The sequence below is a fragment of the Arabidopsis lyrata genome (genome assembly GCF_000004255.2).
Source record: "Arabidopsis lyrata subsp. lyrata unplaced genomic scaffold ARALYscaffold_8, whole genome shotgun sequence".
In the NCBI taxonomy this organism is placed as follows: domain Eukaryota; kingdom Viridiplantae; phylum Streptophyta; class Magnoliopsida; order Brassicales; family Brassicaceae; genus Arabidopsis; species Arabidopsis lyrata.
The window spans coordinates 22,031,254-22,043,481 of NW_003302548.1; the positions used below are offsets into that span (position 1 = coordinate 22,031,254).

At 31.1% G+C, this 12,228-nt stretch overlaps 1 protein-coding gene across 1 annotated transcript; it reads left to right on the forward strand.

The window, feature by feature from the left end:
* The first annotated feature begins 9,933 nt into the window (after nucleotides 1–9,933).
* LOC9302756 (transcription factor bHLH93) lies at nucleotides 9,934–12,203 on the forward strand. The gene is made up of 4 exons (XM_021014327.1): nucleotides 9,934–10,757; nucleotides 11,249–11,431; nucleotides 11,635–11,802; nucleotides 11,943–12,203. The coding sequence occupies exons 1-4, from the start codon at nucleotides 10,149–10,151 to the stop codon at nucleotides 12,027–12,029; spliced, it is 1,047 nt and encodes a 348-aa protein (XP_020869986.1). The 5' UTR covers nucleotides 9,934–10,148; the 3' UTR covers nucleotides 12,030–12,203.
* The last annotated feature ends 25 nt before the right edge of the window (nucleotides 12,204–12,228 follow it).

Consider the following 12,228-nt stretch of genomic DNA (forward strand, 5'->3'; position numbering starts at 1 on the left):
AAACTTTCTATTTATGGAAAATTTCCTTATATGGAAACTTTCTATTTTTTTTTTTTTGGAAACTTTCTATTTTGAGAAACTTGCTATTTTAGGGAACCTTTTATTTTGGGAAACTTGCTATTTTACGAAACTTTCTATTTCTGGAAACTTTCCATATATGGAACTTTCTATTTATGGGAAAGTTGATCTTAAACCGTGACTAAGGGTTTATTAAACCGGATTAACCTAGGATTTAGGGTTTCGGTTTACTTTCGGTTAACCTAGGGTTTATATTAAAACATTCAATCTATCATACCATTAAACATCTTTCCATTCACTAGCTTCTCAATTAATTCTCCAATCATAAATCAAATCACATGTGCCAATTTTCATGCAAATTTTATCTTATCAAACTTTAATTGGATCATGTATATAAAGCATAATAAATAAATAGCACTTATCTTAATTGGAGGACTGAAACAGAGACCCGAGATCTGATACGGAGATTGGAAACAGTTATGTCTCTTAGCTGGTTGGGACCTCTTACAAAATCTCAATATATATAATCCTGATTCCTGAGAAACTCAAAATTTTGCTCATGGAAACATGGCTATTACATTAGTAAAAAGAAAAAAAATAGGGTTTCTGTAATATATTGCATAAAACAGTTCAGAATCAATAACATATAATCCGTGCATAACTCGTACAAAAATATAGACAGGATTGATAATAAATAATCCATGCAAAATTTGTGCAAATCTACAGACATAATTGACAACAGATAATCTGTGCAAAATTCGTGCAGAAATACAGATAAAATTGATAACATATAGTCCGTGCAAAATTCGTGCAAAACTACAGACAGAATTGACAACAGATAATCTGTGCAAAATTTGTGCAGAAATACAGACAAAATTGATAACATATAATCCGTGCAAAAACAAATATGAACAGAAAACTTATCTCGATAGAGTTTAGAATTTTGTTTACAGTAAACAATAATAATAAGCTATGAGAAAATCATACCCAAAGCATATACCAATCCAAACTCAATAACCAAGGACCAAACTATTAAATGTGTGTCTCGGTATATCAATAATCAAACATGTGTATAACGACAAAATAATTTTATTAATTAATTAATTACTGTGATGGGATCTAGGTTTTAGTTGTCATAGAGTGGAATCTGATTCGATCGGATGATCAACAAATAACTAACAGATCTCTTCCATAAGCATAGGGTGATTAACTAACAATAAGAATCTAATAATTTACCAAAGCAAAACAAACGTTTGACCAAACCAAGTAATAAAATAATGAGCAATAAGACTCCATACGATATTTTGATAATAACAAACACATCTCATGAACGATAATCAAAGCAACTAACAATAAATCATGAGTCAAATGATTAAAAGCAAGAAGCGCTACTTATCTTTATAATGTAACCGTGTGTTACGCTTGATCGGAGAACGGAGACGTCGGAAAACATTGCACCATCGACTAGTGTTTAGACATAAAAATTTTCTTAGGTCATGTGGTTAGGGTTTCGTATTTTTGTGAGAGAGATTTAGGGTTTCGGGATTTTTTAGCTTTTAGGATGAGAGGCTATCGTGCTGATAACGTGTTGTGCCATGGGTCGGTTATGGAGTCCATCTATATGGTTTATAACAAAGTTAAGTATAATAAACTTATAAAAAAAGAAAAGAATCTTTGGGGAAGAGGGCAAATCCGTAATAAAGTAATGAGAAGCTGAGAAATAATGACTCGAATGAGAAGGGTAGCGTCTAAGCCCAACAACCAAAGTAGGGACCACTATGAGATATTTTCCATCCACCACGCGCCTCTATTAAGAGCCGTGTGCGCTCACACTTCATACGTTACATAATTTTTGTCGCAAATCGGAAATTATTTTCACATTACATATGGATTTTTTCTTACAAGACAGCAAATTACTATGCACATCTATAGTTTTCTTCATCATCATTCCTAAAACTTCCAAATTATTTGTGAACCGTTGTACGAAATTAAACGGTGATATCCAAATGTCAAACGTTTAAGAGAAGATAAATAGTGTGAATTCTGATTTCGCTAGTGAATTGTTGTCACGGATCCATTACATGATATCTGGACTGGATTTCTGAATCCAGATATAAACGGCTCACCAACGAATGGGTTTTGTTGTAGCCTAATAGGTTTGTTGTTTAAAACTCTCATAGGCCCAAGAGTACGTAAACATATACATTAGCTTTCTCTCTCTCTCTCGCACTGACTGACTTATGTATTTTGAAAAACAATTAATGGTAATTATCATATAACACGAGCAAACTGATAACACGAATCATTATATAGGATGCTATCTAAAAATTTGACCTAAGGCAATTAAAGAAATAATATTTGCAAGCTGGCATTAGAGATGAAAACAAATTGGAAGACATGAATTAAATGTAACCTTTGAAATCCAGGGTAAAACGAATAGTTTTGAACATGTGAATGTGAGATAAGATGTGACTTTGATTATGATTCGTACAATTCTGTGGAGTAAAAAAACAAAACTAAACAAACAATATAATACCAGAACAAGACATTATTAACTGAATCTGGCTCGTGTTTTCATAAAGCTCCATTCTTATGTTGTAATAATTGAATGTCCCCACTTTTTTTTTTTCCTTTCTATTCGTTCAATTTGTTTTTATTTCAAAAGTCGTTCCAATTGTTTCTAAGGAAATGTATAATATGAATCGTGTCGAATTTGATATTTGGATGTCTCATAAAATAACAGAAAAAAAATCACAACTTTTGACTAATGTGATATTTCTAATAGTGGTTTAGTGGATTGAATAGACCTGAGGATGGCCCTGTGCTCCACCCCCGAGATATCAAGGCTTTCTATGATCGTTTTGAAAAGTTTCAAATGATGTTCAAGATATTGTTATATGGCTGATTGAATAGTTAAAATATCTGTTTTTTTTAATGGATTTTGGACGTAACATATATACTCTATCAAACCAAAAAAGGAACATATATATATATATTCTAAGTGGCAAACTGATTAAAATTATTCGTAGAGGCTGGCAAACCGTTAACTGTAATAAGATTTGGGTAAATGAAAGTTGAAATCGAGTCTACGAAACTATATTTGATTTCTCTAATATGATATTTTACTCTTATGAGTTATGATAAAGCAATTATTAGTTTATATTTAGTAGACTAAAACGATATGATAACAAATTGATTATCCATCATACCTTAAACCTCATCAGCTGGTTAAGAGAACCACGTAACTGGATTCTAAATATTTTATTTTCAATAAAAGAAGATGTATTGCATGCCATGATTGCCATCTAAGCGACACTGACGCTAAACAAACTCACAGCGTTGGGATTAATCATACGTTAGGTTGCAGTTTTAGATGAATATTTCTCTAACGGCCTAGCCGCTATTTGATTCACTGTGTGACGTATTTGTTTTACTAAGTTAGTATATGCATCCTAAAAATGCAGAATATACGGGAATGATCTTTTGCCCTTCGTTTCACGCAAAGTGCTACAACTTTAACCATATAAAAGTCCCGAAATATAATTTAGTTGGCACAAATAATATCATGACATCAGTAGAGAGGACACGAGAGAAAACCGGGGGACCCGGATCGTGTTGTATGTGTGTGAGAGTCTATGCTAAAATCTAAAGTTATGATGCAACACTATGTTTTTCTGTACACAATAATGTTATATATAAATAATGTAGAATTCGTTATTGTATGTATATATGGACCAATGAAAATTCGTGAAAAAATGCCACAACACCTACTAGTATGATTGGAAAAGCATGTTGGATGAATTAAAAAATGTTATGAGTGTGACATGCCGACTATACGTGAGCTCTTACTTTAACGTACACTTATATATGGAACGGAGAATATGACGTTGCCTTTTATTCATACGCATTCTCGTTACTATATCTACCGAATACTAATGATTTTGGCCTTTTTTTTTTTTTTGGCTAAACGGCTATATTAAGTGATTGTATTGAAATCCAGGTTCTGGTATGGGTGGACAAAATTCCAATAAGGGTCCTGTACACTCCCGTTCCATCTCCTCTCAATCATGTTTTTTTTAAATCCCATCCTATACGACAATGTGCTCTCCCTTTGAGACTCGGACCCTATTTAGAACACAAGCAAAAGAAATCATTACTTCAATTCTTCAAACAACAGATTAATATGGAAACTGAAATTTTTGACATTCACTAAAATACATACTCTCTCTGTTCTTTTATAGAAGATGTTTTGGGAGAATGCACACAGATTAATAAATCATCTAAACAAAAACATCAATTATTATTTAATCAACGAAAATAAAAATAATTTGCACAATATAAATCATCAAAACCAATTAAAAACTAATTAATATTGCATTGAAAACTAAAAACATCATCTATTTAAGAAAAAAAATATAAACTTAAAACATCATTTATAAAAGAACGGAGAGAGTATCTTTTTCATTTTTCGGATGGATTTTTGAAACGTTAAACCGTGAGATAAATTTTCGAAGTCTGTAGAAAATCTGTTTTATTTACCATTTTTGTTGTCCCAATAACAAACTTATTTCAAAATGTATTTATTTACTATATAAAGCATTTGCTATATAGCCGACATGCATGGAAACGCAATGGATGAAACTTGATTATTCGTTTTCACATGATAAGTCTTCAATTCAGTGTGTACTACCATGATTAGATATTGTATCCATAGCTCACGATACTTCTAAATATATGTTTAAGGTTCGTATAATCTTTTTTATGTGTACACGACGACGCTTACAATTAGTACTAATAATATAAACTAGATAGTCATTATTGTGAGCTAGTAATTTTATTAGCATCTAGATATGATAAGATTCATTATTTGTACATATACTCTAAATCTCTAGGATAGTGAGTTAGAAAAAAAATACCAGCTCGTTTATACTTAGATGCAAAAATGGTGAGGTGCATGCACTAACTTAACTAAGATAGTATAGAAAAATGAGGTCTTCTAAACATGTTTTTACCGCATTATGTGTATGTTTGACATGAAATTTGTAAATAATCTGAAGAGAAAATTAAGACGGACTTTATTTTAACATCCTCCAATTAAAACATTTCTTGAAACTTTTTTTGTATTTTCTTCGTATATATAACTTTTAATCTGTATAGTGTCGTATGAAATTAGTCATTCCGCTTAACTTAAAATCCATTTTGTTTGTGTTCAAGTGTTTAAACGGCTAAATCTCATAACAATAGTTCCATTTTATGATTAAATATAAAAATTTAACTTAGGCGTTCACTAAACGGGCCCAACAGGGCCGGTCCAAAGTTTCAAAATTTTCTTTGATACCCTACGCATAACTAAAAATTTAGGCCTTTTTGTTAATGTAAAAAAAAAAATTCTCCCAAAAAAAATATTTTATAATGTGAGACCCTAAGCGATGGCTTCACTTGCTTGCCCTCCGGACCGGCTCTGGGGCCCAAAACGAAGAAATTAATATGCGACCTTTATATGTTCTAATAATAATAAGCAAAAAAAAAAAGAGCGGACAAAGGGAAAGTGAAAAGCGGTTTTGATGAGGGAATAGCCGAATAGGCATAAACTATGGGCTTGTCCACCGATTTCATGCAATGCAAACAAAATCTCGTTACGTACGAAAATTGAAATATATGGTTTTTGACAAATAAATAAATTGGAGAGTAGTCAATCAACTACTGTAGTATATATTTTCTAGCCACAGATTCTCAATTAGGACAACTAATTTAAGACATTTGCGTGTCGATCAAATATTCGAATAGCTGCTAAAGTGCTCAACCCTTCTTTATTTCCATTCTTAAATAGTTTATTTTGGAATAATCAAGGAAAATTCTTATAATCGTTTCGAAATTCTTTCAGATACATAGGTGTTATGATAGAAATCTTAATAAAAAGACATAATTTTTCTTCTAGGCTAAAGTGTACTTATAAAATACACCTGGTAGGATTTTTATAAATAATTCGAGGAATTGTCCTTAATTAGACAAAAATATGGTTTCTTGTGGAAGTCAAAATAACTGTTCCCCAGAATTAATAAAATAAACTATTTGTTCAAGAACCAAAAAAAAACATATCCTGCAATCTGCATCGCATCCCCCGAGTTAAGCTTATTCTCATCTCATGTATTTCCTTTAAAAACGACACACCGTATATTATTTTGTTTAATATAAAAAAAAAAAACTGTTTTCCATAGAAACTTAAAAAAAAAAAAAAAAAATCTTACTTTTTCAAGTAACAGGCTTGGTTTTACGATAATTTATTTAAGCTACGATTTAAAGTTAATTTATTTAAACTAAGAGATCTAATTACTAATTGCTTCGCATTTTAAAAATATTTTGATTTTTGGCGCATACAGAAAAGTGCCTGGCAATTGTAACATGGACACGTGGACGCTTGAAGAAAGGCCACGTAGGTTTTTGAGCTTGAAAAAATATTTCACGTGGTCTTGGCCCCTTCTCTTTGTCATACATTCACCTTGAGAACCGAATCAGGTCAAATCTTCGTTTCTTTTTTTTATTAACTTTTTTTTTATCTCTTCTCCAAATGCTTAACTCGAATAGTAGTAGTAAATCTGTTTTCTTCTGGGCTCATGAGTCATGAGTATTAAATCTGTTTATAATTTTCGGATTTTAAGTTATATTTAAGAATGATTTTTTCTCTTTTTCATTATACATTGTTTATTTTATTATATTTTATTTTTATTAGTCAAATACAAATTAAAATATTACTCCCTCTGTTTCACAAAGAGTATCATTCTACCATTTTCACACAAATTAAGAAAAATAAACAAATTTCATTTCTACCCCTTATTAATACACTAAATAATACACTCTTTCTAATTAATAAGCTGAAATAGTGAGGATAAAAAAAAAATTAATCTTTAAAACTGCATTGAAAATACAAAACGACACTCTTTGTAAAACAAGATTAAAATCTCAAAATGATATTCTTTGTGAAACGAAGGAAGTATATAACTATAATGTAAATTAGAAACAAATTAGATATAAAAGTATTTGGCGAATACTGACCGATTTTTTATTATTATTTTATAATCAAAGTTTCAAATCAAAATTTAAATTTTTCATAATTTATGAGAGGGTTGAGTTTCTTATGATATGAGGTACATTTGTAAACGATGATCAAAATCGTAGTAGAAAAATATTAATTTTAGTGTATTTTAATTTTTAAGGTAAATTCTCAGCCGCTAAGTGGGATAGTAAAACAGAAAGGTAGTTTTAATTTGGTTGAAGGAAATAATAAACCAACTATACTTAAATGACAATAATTATTTTAATACAAATTAAATCCATATAGAATTTAGATTTTTAGCTGTATTAATGACAACAAAAACAAAACAAAATCGTGTATTGTAACTCTCAGTCGAACTTTCTTATATCTAGTGAGGGCTTTGACTTACGATTAGAATCCAAAGAGAAATAAATACAGAAGAAGACGAAGTTATAATGAAAATTGAGGAGCAGCTTTTTTGGTTATTAGTCACGTCATGAGAAGAGGAAGAAGATGAAGGAGAAGAAGAAGAAGAAAAGAGATAATGGAAGATCATTAATTAGGGAGAGGGTCACAATGCAGTACGAGACAGTTCACTGAATCTCTAATGTAACCCCACAAACTCTCACGCATATCATAGCTTCTGAATACAAACAAGCCTCGATCCCATTAACCACAGACTTGTCCGTCTCTTCTTCTTCTTCACACTCATCTTTATAATTAACACACACACACACATTTGTTATATACTCATTTGTGGATGTGCCTAAAGAGACACGTGTAGGGTTTATCGCAATATGTATGTATTTACACGATATATAATTTACTGTTTTATCTTTTAATGTTAATGCATCTAACTTTAGAATGACTTGAGTCCACCATAACTTGGTTTAATAGTTTTTTTATGCTACATATGCCACAAATTCTCGGACCTTTATATTAAGTCTTTTGCTATTTGATAGTAGTAATTTGTGGACAAGTAAACGATATATTCATACGTAGATAAAATTATATATTTGCAGAGATTCATGAATGATCATCATTAAATATATATAAGAAACTGGTAAGAAAACCTTTTGTTTTCGTATTTTTTAAATCCATATACATGTATTATATACACTCACACATGTATTATATGAAAGTGAATGTGAATGTTGTATTATATAGATTGAAAGTGAGTGAACTGAAAGGACGAGAGAGGCCGAAGACAGTTTGTTTGTTTTCGTGAACATGGAGCTTCTCTTTACCATGTGCTCTCTTTCTTTCTTTCTTTTTTTTTGACTTCTGCTCTCTTTTCGTTTTATAATTCCTATTTTTATTTTACTTTCTTCACATTATGGTGTTTTTTTTACGGGTTTCTATATGAGAATGGCACTGAAGATGGAGCAATGAGTTCACATGCAAACATAAAATATTACGCAAACAAAAATGAAAAAGCTACATTCTAGGCATATGCGTGAATTTTCCACGGATTTCTGTATAATATTAGGCTATGAGCAGACAAGTAGCTAGATTTGCTTCTACAAATATAGTTTCAGATTTCACCTCTTTACTTTCAGATTTGTTACATTACACCCCTAATTGTGCCCTTGATGGCAAACAAATGAACAATTATACAGTAGTACTGAGAACGAGAATATATCTTTAAAAATTCTAAAAGCTCCAATAGTTTCGGTCATTAGTTCATAACTTCATATTCATAATAATTACCGCGAATAGCCCATCCAACTTGACTATGCAAAAGCGTTAATTAAAAGAATAAACGTCATATCAAACGTAAGACAAATTTGAACACATATGACAATTATTTCTAGGCCTACGCTTGAAAAAATGAGATTTCTATTCACAAAGATTACCTTGATTTAAGGGTCAAATTGCAATTTTAAAAACAAGTGATGGTGATTATCAAATTAAGGCAAGATCTAGACGCAATTTAGTAGAATATGCGTATACACAATAGACAATTACGTACACAATATAGAGCTAGTAACAATATTTCTTCATTAATATGTGAATATATATAAAAATTAAAAATATGGCAGACAAATAAATAAAGCAAGAGGGGTAGACAAATGTTCATCCGTTTTCGTCGAGACATGAAATTTGTGGGATCAAAGCTTTCCTGTAAGGAAAGTGAATTAATCAATGTATATTACTCTCTTTTTGTTTGTTTCCCAATTAGATAACTCAGACAATTAGATTAATACATTTTCATTGATATAGTAATTAGGACCTAAATTTTTGTGTCAGGCCAGTTTCCTTCTCTTTTCTTTTCCCAACAATTCAGGGTCGGTCTTTATATTGAAAAGAGAAAATTTACGCTATGTTAATAAACTATAAATATTATAATTAAGAAACTCGTGTTTTTGAAAAATACTACATAAAATATAGATGAAAAAAACAATGTAAATTAGCCTGCCAGAAATTTAAACTTTTGATGAACAATGATTAGAGTAAAGACATAGATTGTCATTGAGACTAATATCTAAATGTATCTTGATATTTTTACCCACTGGACGAATTTGTCTACATAAGAATGCACGTAACGATGTTAGAATCCGCGACATCTAGAACTATGAGACGCGAATTTGTCTAAAAGGTTTACTGCAGTAATATCAATTATTAAACCAAAAAGTTTCCTACAAAAGAATTCGATTATTGTTTCCCAAATGAAAAAACTTGTGTGTTTTATATGATTTTGAGTGAAACTCTGTTAGCAGTACCATCTCTTTTTTCATAGGCTAAGCTTACCAAAATAAAAACTACATCGATTCATGTCAAGTCTTGTTATATATAGCTAATCTAGTCATAGCTATAGGCTAGAGCAAACAAAAATGTTTTTATTATTTGTCACGAGAAAACAATAAAATGTGTTATCAAACAAAATAAAAACCATACATTATACAAAGCCATATTTACTAATCACAAATTAAACGGGAATCTTTATTTTAATTAATAGTATACACTCGCACACACTCACATCTCTGGATTTTTATATAAATACACTTCATCTTCTTTAATCCACAAACTCACACACACTCTCTGTTTTTTTCTTCCATTCTATTACCAGAAAACAGAGTTCCAGAGAGAGAAAAAAATGGAATTGTCGAGTCAAATGAATGTGTTCGAAGAGCTTCTTGTTCCGACAAAGCAAGAAACCACCGACAACATCAACAACATGAGCTTTAATGGCGGATTTGATCATCAATTCTTCCCAAATGCATATAATATTGATTACCTCTGTTTCAACAATGAAGAAGAAGACGAAAATACCCTTCTTTATCCTTCTTCTTTCATGGATCTAATCTCTCAACCTCCTCCATTGCTTCTTCACCAACCACCACCGTTACAACCACTGTCGCCGCCGTTATCATCCTCCGCTACCGCCGCCGCAGCATCATTTGATTACCCTTTTCTTGAGGCTTTACAAGAGATAATTGACTCTTCTTCCTCTTCACCTCCATTGATCCTTCAAAATGGTCAAGAAGAGAACTTTAACAATCCGACGTCGTATCCATCTCCATTGATGGAGTCTGATCAGAGCAAGAGCTTCAGTGTTGGTTACTGTGGAGGAGAGACGAACAAGAAGAAGAATAAAAAACTCGAAGGCCAACCTTCTAAGAATCTCATGGCGGAGAGACGACGGAGAAAACGACTTAACGATCGTCTTTCTATGCTCCGATCCATCGTCCCAAAAATCAGCAAGGTAAATAAAAATTCTGACCTTTTTTTTTTCGAAACCTTTTAAGATAATTGTAATCAGAATCAGAATGGTCAAAATCAACAAAAGATTGATCATATTTTAATGAGTAGGTTAATGTATTATTATATGTGTTCATAAAGAAAATAACCTTTTTAATCTTCTTGATTTACCCCAAAATCTAACCCTAGCTATCGGTTTTTGTGTTCTTTGAAGATTTTATTGAACGATTAATTCAAAAAAATTGTCTAAGAAAAAACCACAAAAGAGTCGTCCTTTTTTAATGAGTGAATTGATTATAGATTGATTTCAAATTCAGCCTTTTGTATTTTAATCTTTTTAACATTATGTGTTTGTTTCTTCTTGTTTGAAAACCTTTTTTTTCAAGATTGTTTAATTATTGCGTTCTTACTTTTAAGGGAATCTACAGAACCGGTTGAAAAGTGGATAAATCATTTAAATTAAAATAATGATTATTGGTATGTTCAAAAAATCAGATGGACAGGACATCGATATTAGGAGATGCCATAGATTACATGAAAGAGCTTTTAGACAAAATCAACAAATTACAAGACGAGGAACAAGAACTAGGAAATAGCAACAATTCACATCACTCTAAGCTCTTCGGTGATCTCAAGGATCTTAATGCAAACGAATCTCTGGTCAGAAACTCTCCAAAGGTACAAAGATATTTTACATTTTACTACTACTACACTGCTCTTGTTTTTTTTTACATATTAGCCCTTGTATTTATGAATTGTTATAAACACGACCCCCTTTCTTAAAATAAAATGAAAATCACAGTTATTCTTTTTTTTCGTTTTAAGAAAAATAAATAATAGTGTGATGGTGATTATGTGAACTTTGTATTTGTTTTGCATAGTTTGAAATAGATCGGAGAGATGAGGATACTCGAGTTGATATATGTTGCTCTCCAAAACCGGGATTGCTTCTATCGACTGTTAATACATTAGAGACTCTAGGCTTGGAGATTGAACAATGTGTTATAAGCTGCTTTAGTGATTTCTCTTTGCAGGCTTCTTGTTCTGAGGTACTATATACATATGTACATTGATTGATATAAATTACAAGATATAAAAAGGTATAAAAAGGTTAAGAAACTATAAGACATATATATTTGTAACGATAAAGATATTAAGATTGATGAGTTTGTTGTGTGGATGCTTATAGGGAGCTGAGCAGAGAGATTTCATAACATCGGAGGATATAAAACAAGCATTATTCAGAAACGCAGGTTATGGTGGAAGTTGCTTGTAAAATGAGTTATCATGATTGAAATTAATAAACCAAAATTATTGTTTATTTTAAATAATACTAGCGCGTATAAACTTTAGATGTTGTGTTTATAATTTATATAATTCCCTTGTGAGTTTGAATTTTTTTCTTGGGGAAAACATTATGAGTTCAGTTGTACAACAAAAAAAGGAAATTAAAATTAAAGAGATGTTTATCTTGG

What these genes read in the sequence shown, in the direction of transcription:
- LOC9302756 (XM_021014327.1), top strand. Translation starts at nt 10,149, where the DNA reads ATGGAATTGTCGAGTCAAATGAATGTGTTCGAAGAGCTTCTTGTTCCG. An exon ending in TCGTCCCAAAAATCAGCAAG is followed by an intron (nt 10,758 to 11,248) that starts GTAAATAAAAAT and finishes TCAAAAAATCAG; the next exon opens with ATGGACAGGACATCGATATT. An exon ending in TGGTCAGAAACTCTCCAAAG is followed by an intron (nt 11,432 to 11,634) that starts GTACAAAGATAT and finishes TGTTTTGCATAG; the next exon opens with TTTGAAATAGATCGGAGAGA.